The 18,354-nt window shown below is 43.1% G+C and overlaps 1 protein-coding gene and 1 non-coding gene across 2 annotated transcripts; both read left to right on the plus strand.

Annotated features, from left to right (window-relative positions):
* The first annotated feature begins 2,406 nt into the window (after window positions 1-2,406).
* Window positions 2,407-8,695, plus strand: itm2cb (integral membrane protein 2Cb). The gene is made up of 6 exons (XM_027030616.2): window positions 2,407-2,580; window positions 4,215-4,352; window positions 4,839-5,027; window positions 5,313-5,423; window positions 5,909-6,059; window positions 7,254-8,695. Exons 1-6 carry the CDS (start codon window positions 2,488-2,490, stop codon window positions 7,343-7,345), a joined length of 774 nt encoding a protein of 257 aa, XP_026886417.2. The 5' UTR covers window positions 2,407-2,487; the 3' UTR covers window positions 7,346-8,695.
* Window positions 8,696-15,218: 6,523 nt separating this feature from the next.
* Window positions 15,219-15,291, plus strand: trnar-ccg. The gene has a single exon. It is a non-coding gene; the product is annotated as a tRNA-Arg (tRNA).
* Window positions 15,292-18,354: the final 3,063 nt, after the last annotated feature.

Consider the following 18,354-nt stretch of genomic DNA (forward strand, 5'->3'; position numbering starts at 1 on the left):
TATTTCTCACATAACAGGATTTGTCACCTTTAATGAGGCTACGATAGTCCTATTCAGTCGGAATGCAGACTTTTAACTAATACCAGTTAAAACAGTGATTATATAATGTTTCAGGGTGAGAACAGATGTACCTGTAACGTGAATGGTTAATACCAGTAAAGAATGCGCAAAAGGGAATACAGTGGGAAACAAATCATCATGAGTATGAGTGCGAAAGAGAGCATGAAATAATTAGACTTCTTGCTGTATAGCCCTTACATGCCCCTTAAACTTCGCTGCACATCCAGTTGAACTTTTCCTGTCCATAAACCGTTAAACGTTCGCCCCCTGCCGGTGTCGCACGCTGTCATTCCTTTGCGCGCCGGTGCGTCGGCGTGTCGGTGTGTCGTTTCACGGCGCAAGTCGTGATTACGCAGCTTTGGGGGACAGAATATTATATTATATGGTTCATAGTATTATATTGACGTAATTATTCTAAATTAGTATGGTGTTAAAGGCGTTTTAAACATATATTAATTTATGTCGAAGCGATACTTTATAATACGTATCTTTTTAATTAGTATTTAGTAATCGTTTTAATTAGGCCACTGAAAAGTTTTAGGGTCGGGCAAGATATTTTAGAGATGGTAAAACGAACCTTTAATATGACAGCATTGTTTGGAAGCCTGCGTGTAAAATATAAGAATAAGCTCTCCAAGGTGGTCACTTTTGCTGGGAAATTGGTTGGGACGGCGCAGAAACCGCTTAGTGATATATTTAACAGCAAAGTGCTTAGGAAGGCGCACACCCTTCTCATCCTCCTTAGTGAAATGTGAATTGCTTCAATCTGGACGAGGATTTAGCATCCCGAGAACCGTCATGAGCATTTATCCATGATTTTTGCTGTTTTAGCTTTGCGTAGTTTAAAGCAGCATTGCTGGAGTAGTCACGGAAGATGAAAGATTAAGTGTCGATTCTCAATTGTTTTACAGCACTGGTGTATTTTATATGTCATGGTGGGTCGTATTTATAAGAAGATAATTTCCACTGCGGCAGCGAATAGAGGCAATCTAATTTATTCCTAATTTTATTTGGTCAGAAATACGCCGTGAGATGTCAAAAGAATCTTTATTAACAAAGCAGAACCGTAACCCCGCGAGCAAATCCCGGCCAGATCATCAGGGAACGCGTTATCTAATCTAACGTTGATATCGGATTGCTGCTCAACCACCGCCACAGGATACAAGCAGGGGGGGTTATGTGATATCAGGATAATAGGCAGATCAGCTAATCAATCTTAATCAGGGTTAGCAGTGGTTCCGAAGTCTTATGTGATGAACTGAAGGATTGGGAATGGTGAATTCATACATCACTTCTCAGGCGATTATGGTTATTATTCCATATAAAGTATTATTACATGTCAAGTTATTTATTGACTTCCGGAAAGCTGATGCAAATCTGAATGCGTAGTAAATCGTAAATGGCTAAAATAAGACACGGAAGGTACAGCCATTTCTGGAGCATTTCAAGTTAAAAGCCCTAGCTGTACGCAGAGGGGGCAGTCGGATCGCAGCACAAACTCACTGAGCGACAGGTGTTTAATTACGCAGAGAACAAAAATTGTGAACTGGCCACCTAAAAAGTCCCGCTATTGCAAGAGAAACACCTGGCGTGTGCATTGCATATGTGTACAGTGCCTATATTTTCATGCAAATGGTTTCTACAAAGGTGGTTTCTACTCTCGCGTAAGCACATACACGCAGACACGCACAGACACATTACAAATGCTGTGCCTACACAGACTGTCAGCTGATTGCTCAGATTCCTGAGAAGTTTATATATTTCTTATTTCTAGTTTGGTTAAATCTTCTTCTTCTTCTTCTTCTTCTTCTTCTTCTTCTTCTTCTTCTTCTTCTTCTTCTTCTTCTTCGTGTTATTATTATTATCCCACCTGATCCCACCTGCTGCTCTCAGGGGTCAAACAGTCAGATACTGCCCCTGCCTCATCCTCTGCTACACCGGCCCTGTGTGCATAAGATCAGACTTATGAGGCTTGTCTTTTACTTGTTTTATTATTATTATTATTATTATTATTATTATTATTATTATTATTATTGGTTGTAATGGTGATGTTAATAATAATAATAATATTTAAAAAATATTAATAATAATAATAATGTTGCTACTGCTGTTGTTGCTGTTATTATATTGTCTTCCAGAAAAAAAAGTGTACACATTGCTAGTTTTACAGAAAGCAACGTTCTCTTGTGAAACAGAAGTTTACTTCTCCTCACACGGAATTCCCAGTGTCCTGTCCATGATCGATATTTATATGCGACGTTATTTATAGCTCGTCGTTGATGATTGGACGACTCTTACTCTGAAATGTACCGGAAGCTGGGGAATCCTCTTTAAGTTAAGCGGCTCAGTCCGAGCCTCAGAACCGTCTCTGGTGGCGGAGTGTCTGGTCCGGTTCAGTGCCCGACAACTCGCAAGACACACGGAGACATGGTGAAGATATCGTTTCAGACTGTATCGGCGCAGAAGCTCGACAAGCAGAGCGATGAGGACAAAGACCACACGACCGAGCCCTACCCTCACGTGAGTCCTTTGTTACTGGCACAGCCTCGTAGTTTGCTGTTTGACTTTTTTACATATAGCAAACCCTCAATGTTTACTCCATTTTCAGGATGCATTTAAAGGATGGTGGACTTGCAATATCTTGCCATGTTTACGTAACTGCAGAAAATAATAGTGTCTTATAGGATGTGCACGTAGACACAAAGTAGGCGATGTGTTGCAGTGTCACAACCTCTGCAGTGTTGAGCGGTCTTGCTTGCCCAACACTGGACCGGACTGCATTGCAATTAAGCATTTAGTTAATTATAACCTGAGCGAAACCGCCATGGGGTCCCCACGGTACATCGGACGTTCACATCACGTCCTTCTGCACAGAGGGGGCAGCCCAGTGCAGACATAAAACCTGCTGTAGGTGTAAGGCACGACGGTGATGTAGGAGGCTCTGGGATTCTGCATCATCACGAAACGTGTCGGATTACGATGTGAGCGCTCATGCTGCATGTTAAATTACCAGGTCAGCTGGTTTCCTCGTAGACTAATTTGCGCGGTTGGTGCTGACACTGGATTAACTTGAAAGGACGTTGGTTGATCGAGTTTGTTCATTTTTTTTTATGTGAATGGCACGCTATCTTAAGCGTAATACGATCAGATCGACATCCTACATCCAGTTTGACGTCGACAAGAAGAACCCACATGACGTCATAGATTAAAATAGACCCTTTTCAGTCCTTTTGTTAATAGATAAACTAATTCTAAGCTTATGTCTGCCTTTAAAGTTTCACCAGCTGCCGTTTTCAAAAGTTGTGTTCAGGTAAAGAGCTTAATAATAATAATAATAATAATAATAATAATAATAATAATAATAATAATAATAATAATAATGAGATAAATAATGGAAACCACAAACAGCCTGGTGTCAGAATCTAGTCTGATTGTGTACCAAAGAATTTAATCACACAAGGGATTAAATGAATGACACAGTGTTGCTGCTGCAAACTTGCTACTATGTTGGTGTTATTTTTTGCTTCCTTCCTACGGGGAACGTCTGTCGCTTCCACACGGTCCGACTTCCCTAGAAAAGCGCTCCGCACACATGGAGTGTGAAAGTACAGTGTATAGGTAAACACATATCTGCGTCAGAGAGCCAGGAGCTCTGTCAGCAGGCTGTGGGATCCGCTGGTCGCTGCAGTAGTGCAGACGCCATGGACCAAGTGGCATCGCTGAGAGACCGGGGGCGGGCGGCTTACTCAAGCTCGCACCTCCTGACGTCTTGAGACGTTGTCTGACTAATTTCTTGGCAGTTACATAAAGAACTGTGTACTTACGGGCAGAAAGAGAGAGCGAGAGAGAGAGAGCGAGGAATTATGTGACACTAGAGCTCATCTGATCTGATGTGACGCTAGAGAGACTGCACGTTTTATTTCCAGAACCCAGTAAAAATAAAAGTAGCTAACGATTGTAAGAAAATCGACGTCAATTTCTGGCCCCTCCCCCTCCCATCAGTGCCAGTGGTGGTCCAGGGTAATTGGGAAGCACTTCATCCTAAAACCTAATGCTAATTAACATTTAAAATATGCAAATTAACATTTAAAATATGTAAATTAACATTTGAATCATTAAAATGAATGAATCCTGTTTTTTCTTGCTCACTACAGGAGGAGCTGGCCCTCCCTGTCAGGCCTAAGAAATCTCCTGTAAGCAGCCTGTGCTACCTGGTGTTGGGTCTGGTGATCTTTATGTCGGGACTCATCATGGTGTCCGTCTACGTGTATCGCTACCACTACACCCCACAGGTGAGGTGATCGAGTGTCCGTGTGTCATTTTAAAGGGTTTTTTAAAACTGAACTGAAATGGAAAAGAGGAAGGAGAGTTGTGAGATTAGCCACATTGCCTGTCCCCCCATGTGAGTGTGAACACAATGAAAATTCAGGCCAACTTCTGTCTCACAAGAGAAATGCACCCAATCCATCATTCTCCCTCATTTTGCCTGCCCCAGGGTCCCCGTTCCCTGTATGAGACGTGCTCGACCCACACCCCCATCCATCTGTCTGTCTCACTCCATCTCTCTCTGTGTCCATATCCCTCACTCCATCGCTCTCTGTGTCCATATCCCTCACTCCATCGCTCTCTGTGTCCATATCCCTCACTCCATCTCTCTGTGTCCATATCCCTCACTCCATCGCTCTCTGTGTCCATATCCCTCACTCCATCTCTCTCGTCCTTTGCACGTTCTTTTTAAAGATGTCTTCTTTTTTTTTTCTTCTAACCCCTCTGTGTAGGTCCCGGAGGACAGCCTCTTCCATTGTCGGGTGATGTACGAGGACTCTGTGCATGCTCCGTTGCTAGGGAGACAGGAGCTCCAGGAGAATGTCGGCATCTACTTAGAGGACAACTACGAGCAGATCAGCGTTCCCATCCCCCGCTTCGGGGGTAGTGACCCTGCTGACATCATCCACGACTTTCACAGGGTACGGAGGGAATCTCTCCTGTACACAGGCAGAGATCCACTTTCATGCGGTGGCACGGTACACTTGAATATCACTGAGACCTGTTTTTGGGGGATCAAGAAGCTAAAGATGATTTACTTTAAAAAAATGTTTCTTGCGTTGATGTTGTAAGTTATTTCCCTTTTAAAATTGATCTGAGGAAGTCGTGACTGATACGGTTTTACAGACCACCACATTAACAGAAGATGTACAGTGCGATTTTTGAAGTTGTTGCCAACCTGTGGGTTTTTTTTCTCACGGCTACAGGGCCTCACAGCCTATTACGACATCGTGCTGGATAAGTGCTATATCACTGAGCTCAACGCCACCATCGTCATGCCCCCAAGGAACCTGTGGGAGCTGCTCATTAATGTCAAGGTAGCTGCTTCGTGCTGATGTTGCTCATTAATGCACCGCAGAACTTGAGACGGAAACGCCTCACCTTTGCCCTGCATCTCTCTGACTCACCCCTTCTGTTCAGCTTGTCCTGCACCTTATATGGACTTTTCTAAACTGGTTCCCAAGGATGTGGGATTGTCTGAGAAATGACATTCTCATGGGTTCCTTTTACACTTGCATAACTGAGCTCAGTCCAGCTGGTGCCATCGGACCCAGCAGAACACAAAGAAAAAACAGGCAGAGGTAGTCTCTCATTGGTAGTGGGTGTAATAGTGAGAGAGCACATTTGCCCCAAAAAAGGTTTTCCTGCCAGGTCATATTGTGTTATAACCACAAGTACTTTCATCTTATGAAATGTGAATTTCAGCCAACAGGGCAAACTAACCTGATTTCGTGGCAGTAGTTTTGGTGCTTTGGTTTTCTGTTTGAGCCCTAAATGTAAGTGTGTGTGCGTGTGTGTGCAGAGAGGGATGTATCTCCCTCAGACCTACATGGTACAGGAGGAGATGACTGTAGTTGGACAGGTGAAAAACATGCGTCAGCTTGGCCCATTCATTCACCGTCTGTGTTACGGCAAAGAGACCTACCGGCTGAAACGTCGCAGCCCCCGCCGACGTGAGTGCAGCTCGCTCTCTCTCTCTCTCTCTCTCTCTCTCTTTCTATCTCTATCTTTCTTTCTCTCTATCTTCTCTATCTTACACTCTCTCTCTCTATTTCTTTCTCTCTATCTTCTCTCTTACACTCTCTCTATCTCTCTCTCTATCGTTCACTCTCTCTCTCTCTCATTTGCACATCACATATTCCTTCCCGTTTTCTTTTTTACATTTCTCACATCTTCATTCCTCTGTGATCTGAGGACCTCCAGAAACTCCCCATTAAGTTCATAAGAATGATACTTCTAAATAACAATACATAGTTAATATTATTTGATACATATGAAATTCTGTGGAAAGAAGGCAAATCTTTGTTGAGTCGATGGGCCTCTTCTTGATCAGAGTTTACTATCTGTATCTCAGCTGTGTGGGTGGCCGTGTGACCTGCATGGACCCTGTCGTGATGAGACCTGATTAATGCGAGAGAGGACACCGTTGGGTCACGTTAAAGCCTGTAACAGTGTGCATGTCACACATATGGTACTGCCTCCACCATCACTGGGAAGTACAAGGAAACCCAGAGATGAAAGTAGCGTAGGTTTGTGCTGCGTAGTCATTGTACGCTCATACACACACATGCGCACGCATGTGCGAGTGTGTGTAGGATGTGCTCGATCACTGCCGTCCACTGTGTGATTAATCCACGTGTGGGTGAGTCAAGGATACGCCAGGCTTCTCCAAGTAGGGTCTTTGCATGGGAGGAGGAAGTGATGCGAGATGGTGAGGGGAGGTGCAGCGTGGGAGTTGTAGTTTGGCTCACGGACTGTGCTGCAGTAACAGGCCAGATGACGTGTTTGGCTAGACAGCATTTGTGCCATGCTGCACATGGCATCCAGACGTGCCGTGTCTAAAATGAGCCTTGGGTGGTTATTTTGATCCTTTTCTTAATTGGACCTTTGTTTTTTTAGATTTTTTTAGAGCAAGTTTTTTAAAACCTGTTTGATCTTTGCGTTTGCTTTGCTTTTAGTGTAGATTCACGGGTCAGCCAGGTTTGCACTCTACAAGTCCAAGGTCAACACTGTCCCTTGTTTGTGGGCTTTTTTTTTTTTTTTTTTTTTTTTTTTTTTTTGAGACATACATTTGTTTGTTGTTATTCCTGTTTTCTCCTTCATACCTAAGTGCCCAGGTGCCCTCTGACCTTGCGTTCCCTCTTCAGGCATGGAAAAGCGGGAGTCCAGGAGTTGTCATAGCATCCGCCACTTCGAGAACACGTTCGTTGTGGAGACGAAGATCTGTGAACGGGCTTAACTTTGGCCCCGCCCACTTCCCTAACTCGACTGAGCAGAACCCAAGCCCCGCCCCTCTGCGTATAGCTTTTATTGCACTTTACAGCGAGTCTCTTGTGTAAATACTGAGTCAATGCATTTTGTCTGTTTTTGTTTTCTTTTCCTGGTACCTCCCAGGCTAAATGATAATGGACTTAGGGTTTAGTTAGAGTATTGTTCTGTTCTCTCGGTTAAACATGTTGATCTCTATATACAGGTGATTGCTTTGGTTTTTTGTTTCCCCTACTGAATGTGGGGAGGGGACCCGTGACCTACATGTGAGGGATTACTCTGATAAATGTCAGCGCATTAGTCTGATTGGCTACATGTGAGAGATTACTGTGATGTCTTGTTCTATGGTATCTGTACCGTCCTGCGGTTGTGTTTTTTTGGTTGTTCATTAGAGACCTGGCAGGCACTATGCACTGACTATTATTATTATTATTATTATTATTATTAGTCTTTGTGTGGTGGTTTTTTGTTGTTGTTGTTTTTTTTTGTTTTTTTTTTTGGCTGTATCATTTTTGTACTTATGTCACCCTGTATTAGTCATGAAATCCAGAACTGGATAATTTGTCTTAATGCCAAAAAAGGTATACCTCATGTTTTAGAAGTGTATGAATTAATGGCCTCTTATTTAATTCTGACATTGGTTTTTTTGTTTTTTGGTTTTTTTTTCAATGTGACTTAAGCAATATTAGCATGTAGAGGTTTCTTATCTTGGATTTCTTATTTTATATGTTATAGTGTCTCTTTGAATTACCTGTGAATAAAGTTTTTAGAAAAACAGAGACGACTTCCCGCTGTGGGTTCGAGAAGAATCCAAGCCACGATTGAACCTTTTGCGTTCTGCTGGTGAGGCTGCATCAGTACTGTTCACCATTACAACAACGCTGCACTTCTGTCGTTTGACCTTACCAGTTCAATAACACAACGAGCACGAATCCTCCATACCTTCACGATCTCGGGCGTGGGACTACATACGTGTTGTCTGAGTCTTCACTAAATGTTGTGTCTTTGTGGACCCACTGCTCAGTGATGGGTCCTATTGTCTCCTAATCTCTCCATATGTACCACTAAGGCATTAACTGGGGCCTTTAGTTATTGGACTGTTCCATTTTGCATGGATTCCCTCATACAGATCTACATCAGTAAGTGGCATCTCTTTCAGGAACGTACGGGAGTGTTGCACGGTTCAGGGTTGCACATGATACAGCTGCTATTGAAAGAGACTCGGAGAAACACTCCGAGCGCTGAGACGAATTCTGCTTCCTCTGTGTAAAATATCTTTGTCTTGTACTATGACATCTGACCAATAAACTACTGAAATCCATGCAGGACTCCTGTTTGTCCATCTAGCTACAGTTGAGACTGTCTGTATGCCTGTTCATATGAGGGGCCGTTTAGGGCGAAATCAACGAAACACTTGCACACAAGCACACTACTGGCACATACCTATACAACATTTTCACATAAATAATCTATTACTTAAATTTGTGTATGATAACTTACACTTGCATATACACACACATTCACATTCACTGGTGTGTAAATACAAGAGTTTAACCGTGCTTGTGTATATGCGTTTGGCTGCATGTGTGTAAAGCAAAGAAATTTAATAGTAACAGGAAAGCAGATATTTAACATGGGTACAGCACGCTCGTGATAAGATCTAGAGTGGACTGACATTTGTTTAATCGTAAACGACTTGTATGACCTTATGGTATAAGAACTCCTGATGAGTTATGGAAATTTGAAAATTTGTGGGTTATTGACCAGAGATAGCTACTATTAGAAATGATAAGGTTATGTGCTACATTACCTTAATAAATATTTAGAATGAATGTTATTGATATTGGTAGTGTATTCTAATATGTTCTGAATATTTTCTCACATAACATAAGCCAACTGGAGGATAGTGAGAAGCTCACATGTAGCTACATCGCTGCTAGTAGGTGTACAGGCTACATAGTGTAAAATTCCATCATTTCTAATTTAATTTAATTTAATCTAATCAGAATTAGACACAGACATAACAATGTTTTTCCTTTTTTTAGAGACCTCTCTTCACCGTATAGATGCTGTTCAAATGTTAAATATCTGCCTTCCTGTTACAATGAAATTACTTCCAGGCACACTGAAAATTGTTTTATACACACTCGGCCACACACATACACGCCAGCATAGTTGTGTTTACGCATCAGTGAATGAATGTACATGTGTATGTATATGCAAATGTAAGATATCATACACATATAAGTAGTAGATTATTTATGTGAAAATGTTTCATATGTATGCGCAAGTGTTTGATATTTATGTGAAAGTAGTGTGTGCACAGGAGTTTAACTGGTTTCACTCTACACCCACATATGGTCATTTTACCTGTATAGCTGACTGTCCCACAACTCTCTGCACAAAGAAAAATATGTTTGTTAAATGTTAATATAAATATCTACATTTACAGCATATAATATAGGATTATATTTCAGCCATAAGAGTATCTAAATGATTTAGGTTTGCTTCAAGCCCGATTCTGAACTACAGCTTACGTGTGAGCTCAGCAGAGATGTGTCTGTGTGTGTGTGTATGTGTGTGTGTGTGTGTGTGTGTGTGTGTGTGTGTGTGTGTGTGTGTGTGTGTGTGTGTGTGTGTGTGTGTGTGTGTGAGTGTGTGTGTGTGTGTGTGCGTGTGTGAGTGTGTGTGTGTGTGTGTGCTGATTCACCAGTAGTCGCCGTGGATCCATTCTCTTGGTTCCAACATGAAAACTTCAGTTTGAACAGTGAACCATTCATGGCTTTGTGCTGATGAGGTGCCTGTCAGATGAATAGCTGGTGTCTTCAGTGAAGTCTTCGCGTCTTTGTTTTGGCCGCACACACAAGCAAGAGTGGCCCACAAACGCTGAAGTTGTGTAAGAAAAAGACGGACTTTGTTGTACAACTTCTAATTATTTATTGACACATCAGTGCGGCACTTTTTAAGTACTCTCTAAATATAGCAGCTCTTACGTTCACTGTACGCTCACAGTAGCACCATTTTGGCAGGTCTGAGGAAAGCTTTATTACCGTAATAAATGAACACGAAATGAGAGGACATTCCACGTGCTTAAAGGTGTCAAACACCATCAGACAACTGGCCATGAAGGATTGGGAGCTAGATGTTTGAACATTATTGTTTGAACAGCCTCACAAGAGACACACCTATACACATGAGATCCAAAAAGTGCTGTGTTGCTAAAGTTTACACTAAAGTTTACACAAAAGTTTACATTAAATCTACATTACATTAAAGCTCCTGTGAACAGTGGAAGTACCTGCTTAAACATGCATGAGCCAAGACTCACAAGCCTCCACCTCTGGCTATGAGTTGGGTGAAAACTACACTTGGACAGTACAAAGCCACGCCTCTAGGACCTACAGTGTCCAGAAGAGACCAATTTTCTGCCATTACCAAAGTCACCGAAGTCATGCCTTCATTTTTGAGAAATGAGCTAGGGCATTTATGAATAATTCTTAATTATTTATAGTTGTTTCTCTCAAGTGCTTAACCACATTCTGTTAATGCCGTGGTCGGCACCCAGCCAGGAGCGTTTCCAAACATTCCCCCCATCACACTTCTCGTCACATGCCCCTCACTTGTTTATTGTTCCAGTTCATCCACACAGGTCCTCAGACGGGATGACTACTGACTACATTACCATCATTCGGGAGGGCCAACGGAGACAAGGGGGATACACCCATTCCTGGGAAAAAACAGAGAGTTGTCCCCACAATATAATAACTGCAAATGTAACTATATCTTTGTAAATACTATATTGTAATGTGCATGGAAAGAATTTGCACTAATTATAGAAAAAAAAAACATTTGTTTTTAGGTTTCGAAGATTGCCTTCCCTCTGTCATATGCCTCACAATGGTACGGTCCACTGCCTACCATCAGAAGAACCCACACATCATGAATTTTATGAGTGCATAACTAGCATAGCATAGGTCTCATTAGCCAAGCACTTCAGTTTAGTAGCTAGCTAACTCATGTACATTTAATTAGCTAGCCAGCTGCGCAGTGTTATTAACTAGGCTGACATCAAAATCCCATCTCTATTTAGGCACCAGTATAATTCTGCCACATTATATGGCTCAGACACTTTTGTGCAATTTTTGTGTTACCAAATGATCGATGTGTTCACTGTTCACTTGCCATAATTTATGTTAGCGACACTGAAGATGTCTCCACGCCACTATCTGAAATGTCTGATTTTGTCCCCACCAATTTTGAAAGTGTATTCTGAAAATGTCGGCTTATTTGGTGAAGATAATAAACAGCACAACTAAAACTTAATGAAACAAAACAACATTTATCATAATAAATAGAAATCAATTGTACTACATGTATTTTTTAAACAATAGCACTGACTCTTGTATTGTAAATGACCGATGGGCTTGAGAAAGACAGCCTTAAAACCTTTTGTGAACTTTAGGATACCGATGTAACCCTTTTCTGCCAGCATTTGTGTCAACCACCTAAACCCCTACACCAATCAGCTAAACCCCTACACCAACCACCTAAACCCCTACACCAATCAGCGAAACCCCTGCACTAATCAGCTAAACCCCTGCATCAATCAGCTAAACCCCTACACCAATCAGCTAAACCCCTGCACTAATCAGCTAAACCCCTGCATCAATCAGCTAAACCCCTCTCGTCTTCATGAGAACATGATGACTCTTCAAAAATGGCATTACATTACATTACATTTCAAGCATTTATCTGATGCTTTTATCCAAAGTGACTTACAATTCAGACTGAACAGACTGTTTGAGCAATTGAGGGTAAGGCCCTTGTTCAGGGGCCAACAGTGGCAACGGGCAAGATAAGTCCTGCTTGACTGCTTGAACGGGCAGGATAAGTCTCAGCACTAGGTGCACTGCTTAAATTTTCTGGCACTTTATGTTCAAGGCACACAAACTGTGATTCACACCAACTGCCTTCCATCATTCTGCCTTCATGAGTACCCCCCCAACCAGACAGCGAGAACTCTGTTGTCACTACCTTTCTGGTGTGTGCTATGCCCAGGGGCAGCCCAGGTCACATAGCACATGTGCTTACACTGACAGAGCACCAACACCACTGTTCCTGTTACTTTCACTCTCAGTCAAGAATGATACCATGGGTCAAGCCCGAGCACAACCACTCAGCATTGGAAATCTCTCATGGAGAGGCAGCTGAGTGGGATGACATCCCCAGCAATCTGAGACACAGATGAAAAGAGACCAGGTAGTTCCTCCAAAATGCCTCCAGGCACCTCATGATCGTTCCTGCTCTCTCTGCCAACAAGCTTGCCCTGAACCTCACTTGAGTCTAGTGACAATACCAGGTATGATATGCATTGGATGGGAATTATCTCACTCTTCACTGTGTATTAAAACTCGAAATGCAGTTCCATCAGACATTAATGTGTGCTCCCTCATAGTGCCTTCTGACTGAGCTGCAATAAGCCAGTAGTTTATGAACAGTGAGGAGGAGGAGGTACAGCTGTCTCTGTACACTTCGTAGACACCCTCACACTGAGGTGGAGGCAGAATGGGAGATCCTTATATTCATATATCACCCCGATGAAGGTAAAGCTAAGGAACCTCCTGTTTACACTGATGTGAAAATCAGATCGTTTGATGTAAACCAATCGCCTGGATATACAAATCTCAGCAAGTGAGCACTCTGAACTTTTGTAAAATTATTCAGAGCATGGAATTCTAGAATGGGCCACAGCACCTGGGTGCCCTTTTTTGGGGTAACAACATTCTGGCTCTGGTTGTGTTTGGATGGAACCACCCTTATAACTCCTTCCTCCAGCAACAAAGAAATGTCCTCCTGCAGCACATGGGCTAATGCTCCACGCACTCGGGAATGAATAATCTATTTGAACTGTGGGGGATGTGGGGCGAACTGCAGCCCGTAACCGTACTGCACTGTTTTAGTGCCCAGCATGATGCGACGCAGGTTCTCCAGTTGCCTGTCCATGGAGCATTGGTGCCCTCCTGTGGTTGCGGAGCGAAAGGACCAGATGGAGAACTGCTGGGTGAGAGCCCTAGAGCAGGGGACAGATTGCCCCCCACCATGAAGACTTCCTCAGGCAGATTCTTCTCTGTACCTGTGAGGGTGGTTGGGGGGGGGCGGCTGAGCTGCTGGGGGCCTGTCTGGCCCTGGGGCATCCTGGACAAAGCAGCATGACTCTCTGGGCTCCAATGAGACCTGCCAGACCTGGCTGTAGCTAAGGTTGCTCGAGACCAGGTGGCCAACTGCCTGCACCAACTGTCTGCGCTAGATAGGGGCAGGGGGCTGAGGGATCGGGCTGTGTTTTTCCTTGGCAAGCGCAGCCACGGGGCTTCATTGTCCTTCTCCTTCTCTTCACACCTCTTCGGTATGAGCTTTAGAGCAGGGCCAAAAATGACCTGTGGCACAACCGGTGCAAACATGCTCTCCCTGTCTGAGAGGTGTGCCAGGTTACGCCACTGACTTGTCTGCCGAATGACCACAGTGGGCAAGGCATTCCGTGCAATCTGGACCACACATCTCTGGAGGCAGAGGGAGTGATCACACAGATTTCTTCCACTGCTCCTGAACCTGGTCAACTCTTCCTGCAGTGCACCTGGCAGGCTGTAAGCACAGAAATGGTGTTAAAAGCCATAATTGACAGTGCTACTGCACTGTCATGTTAGACTGAAATCCACCTTGGAGGGCAGAGTGGAGTTTGAGGCTGTTGAGCAGACCCTCCTTGAGTGGGTGTTTTGCCAGTGAAAGGTTTGTCTTTCTATGACACTGCAACCTCCCTCAGGAGTTCAGGGAATGTAGCAATTGGCGGGGATGGGGAGTCCTCAAAGTCATCATCTTCCTCAGAGAGGAGGAATTCCAAGACACCCCACCACACTCATCCTCCACATGCACCTCCTCCTCTACTACTTCAAGTAGACAGGACAGAGGGGATTTGTACTAAATCTATTTTAAACATGGCCACCTCAGTTTGGGGTAGACACTCTGTAGAGTACGAACAGGTTTGTTTGAGGACTAGAAAGCAATTTGACTCTTCATCTCCCATGAGCAGTACTTCATATATAAATATTGTTTGCTACTTTATGGTGGTAAAAATAATACATTTTAATTACTTCACACAGCCAAAAACAGAAACGTGTCATGTTGAGAATGTTTAGGGTTTGCCTTTCACTGTTGTGCCCCACAGTGACATCTAGTCTTTCAAAACCTGGGCGTGACATTTTGACATCCCCTCATTGGACATACACTCAGAGGAAGTATACTTCCTCTCTTGTCAACAATGTTGGAAATGGTGGTAACCTTATATACAGACATTACAGACGGATAAGTTCTATTTGATCATTTTTCATTTAGAGTTCATTATGCTTATTAGGTGAACAGGATTCTTTATGTTTGCCTGTGCAATATGTGACAATGTGGTGATATTTTTATGCATTTGTTCTGACAATGGGCTCACATAAGGACTTATTTTTTGGCTGTTTTGTCACAGATGAGAAACCTTTGAACGAGGCCAGTTGAAAACGCTGATGAGTGGGTAAAACTACTTGCAAGTGTTGTCACAGATGTCACGTGCTGCGCAGATGATCAGTCAGCACTTCCATAACAGCAGAAACAGCATCTCACCGATTACAAAAGCAAATGTGGTTGTTCCACTTGGTCTAGGAGAAAAAGTTCTGCTTCTCCTAACTTTTACTGCAACCTTAAGTCGCCAAAGATCTGGCGCACCACTGTAATGTTACCAAATGTTCTTTTTTTGTGGCTACATATATATTTTGGCCTTCCAAGTCACAAGGGCGTGTCCATAAGATGCAAGCCCAGTGGCCTAATGGATAAGGCATCAGCCTCCGGAGCTGGGGATTGTGGGTTCAAGTCCCACCTGGGTTGTATGCTGATTAGTGTTGGTCTGCACACAGTGTAGTGGTCATTTATGGTGTATTCTGAATTCTCTCCCAAGTATGGTCCAGATGTCCATCAGTTAGTGACCCCACTAATCTGGAATTGCATCCTTATGTAGCGTGGTGGCTCATTGGTCAAGGATTTATAATCTGAAGGTTGTGGGTTCAAGATGCCACTGTTGGTTTCCTGAGCAAGGCCCCCTCAATTGTTCAGTCATAATTGTAAGTTGCTTTGAATAAGTGTCAGCAAAATGCTGTATATATATACAGGATAGCTTTAAATGTCTGTTGCATTAACTTTTTTCTGTTGTAACTTCTGCATTTTGCCCAAAATAATGGGTGTGTGTATGTGTGGGTGTGTTCCTTGTGTTGGAGGCAGTATTGTTTTGCTTGTTTGTAACTGCCTGGAACAAAGATCTTGTGCTATGCATCTCACAGATGTGTCAGTTTTGATAGGTATTATGCTTGTAGAACATTCTGGAACAACCCTAATCTTATCTTAATTTCATTTATGAACAACTCTTGATATTAAATATTTAGAAAAACCTTCATCAGAGTTGTACATGATCACATCTGATCATTTAATGAGCACGCACAGATTTCCTCGACAGTTTTGCTATTCATGAGTTTCATCTCAGGTGTATTTGTGAGATCAAATTTACTCTGTAGTGAGCGTAATATGGCAAACAGATCCTTGAGTTCTGCTGTTGTTTTTCTACGATTTGATTTCACCACACGTTTAAGTGATCACCGATCACGATCATTCAAGATTTTTTTCTGACCACATTCCTTCCTCAAAGATGATATTTCCGCATTGCCCTTGCACTTTTTAATAATGTATTGGACAGTTCTTAATCTGATTTTAGTAGTTTCAGCAATCTCCTTAGATGTTTCTCTCTCTTTCTCTCTCTCTCTCTCTCTCTCTCTCTCTCTATATATATATATATATATATATATATATATAGAGAGAGAGAGAGGGATATATATATATATATATAGAGAGAGAGAGAGAGAGAGAGAGAGAGGGAGGGAGGAAGGGAGAGAGAGAGAGAGGGAGGGAGAGAGAGAGCGAGGGAGGGAGGGAGAGAGAGAGAGAGAGAGAAAGTACATTTACACATGTAGCCCTATATATATATATATATATAGAGAGAGAGAGAGAGAGAGAGAGAGAGGGAGAGAGAGGGATGGAGGGAGAGAGAGAGAGAGAGAGAGAGAGAGGGAGAGAGAGGGATGGAGGGAGGGAGAGAGAGAGAGAGAGGGATGGAGGGAGGGAGGGAGAGAGAGAGAGAGAGAAAGTACATTTACACATGTAGCCCTATATATATATATATATATATATATATATATATAGAGAGAGAGAGAGAGAGAGAGAGAGAGAGAGAGAGAGAGAGAGAGAGAGAGAGAGAGATGGAGGGAGAGAGAGAGAGAGAGAGAGAGGGAGGGAGAGAGAGAGAGAGAAAGTACATTTACACATGTAGCCCTACTGTTATAAAGTCTGATATTGTGTAAAAAAGAAACATGTGAAAGGAAGGAAATATACTGAAAAGTTTCCTGTGTGTAATGATTTTTATCTGCGAAGCTCCATTACACACCACTGCTTATTCTGCTCCTTCACCAGGATCCTCTCACAGTTCTGTTATTCTTTATTTCCTTCAAACGTTTGCTTGCACTCAGGCTAACGCCTTTAAAAAAAAAAAACAACTCAGCAGTTTCTGAGCGATAAAGGTATTAACCAAAGTTGCCAGTACTGTTTTGATGAATTCAGGACATCACAGAAACACTTGGCTCAGTGCTAATGTGCTAACCAACTCATATCCTACTTTAGTGAGTGTGATAGGAACTTGTGCATGCAGCAGGTTCTTGAAACCAACGAATGTTATCTATTGGCTAAAGAATATTTCCACTTGATGTCCAAGCCCTAGCAACAAGAAAGGTTTAAAAAAGACAGATGATCCAGAACACGTTCTTCAGTAAACTCTGCTTCTGGACTGCATGTATTTCTGGTGGGCGGTGTTGACTACTTTTAACAATCTCAGAAACTGAACACAAGAACTTCACAGTTCAGTAAGGAACCAGTGGACACTCCTTTACAGTATCACACAGAGACCATAGTGTGATCAATTATGCATACTGGTAGTTGGTCAGTGTCCTTCGTTTGTGTTTCAGTCTTCGTGTCCTCTGATAACCACTTCCTTTCTGCTCTTTCACTCAGTGGTTATTGCCGTAACAAGGATCTTTACACACGATTGAGACAGACTCGGCTGTGGTTTGAGTGAGGATACATGTCATTAGCCTACCAAAACTTCCTGCATTTCTGCTTCTCTTCTACAGCGTTTATCAAGCTTGCAGAATGTCGAAGAGACAAAGACGTGGATAAAGTCCCCATAAACTACCGGTAGTATGGTGGGATGCTGAATCTGGAACGCTGGAACAGTAGAGTGTTTGATGTTGCTCATGGCGTCAGTGCTATGGGAGGTTTTTGCTAGTCAAATCCCGGTGTTTACCGGCTAACAGGAACCCTACAGAAGCAGACCTGTGCCGAGTGGTTGGAGCGGAGCTGAAAACACTGAGCCTCCCACGGAGAGGAGGGAACCGAGCTGAGAAAAGGGCCGAGAGAAAGCTTCTGCCACGCGCCACTTCCTGAACCAGAAGTGCACAGGCAGGACCCTCTGGGGGTTTCTAGAAGCCGCCCACACAGTTTCACCATCACGTGTGGCCTTTGTGCTTCTGCTGCGCTCATTGTTATCTGCTGCACCATATCTGGTCCATGCAGTTATTGTCTACTGTGTGCAGTGCTGGTAGTCTTTTTGAAACGCAGGTCGCTACAGTGCCCAGCATGCGGGGATGTGAGTGCACGCCATTTCATACAGTTTGGCTAATCTCAACCGATCCTTTTAGACACAATATCGTCTCTACTTTAGCCATAACAATGGGTGAAATAAAGGTTCACAGAGCTGGGGCTCCTCCGTGGGACTGTGTGCATACTGAGGCATCTTGTCCCATCTACCTTCTATGTGGCAGCTGTTGGACCTTCTGGTTACCCCTACCTTAT

Source organism: Electrophorus electricus, chromosome 7 (genome assembly GCF_013358815.1).
Source record: "Electrophorus electricus isolate fEleEle1 chromosome 7, fEleEle1.pri, whole genome shotgun sequence".
Lineage (NCBI taxonomy): Eukaryota > Metazoa > Chordata > Actinopteri > Gymnotiformes > Gymnotidae > Electrophorus > Electrophorus electricus.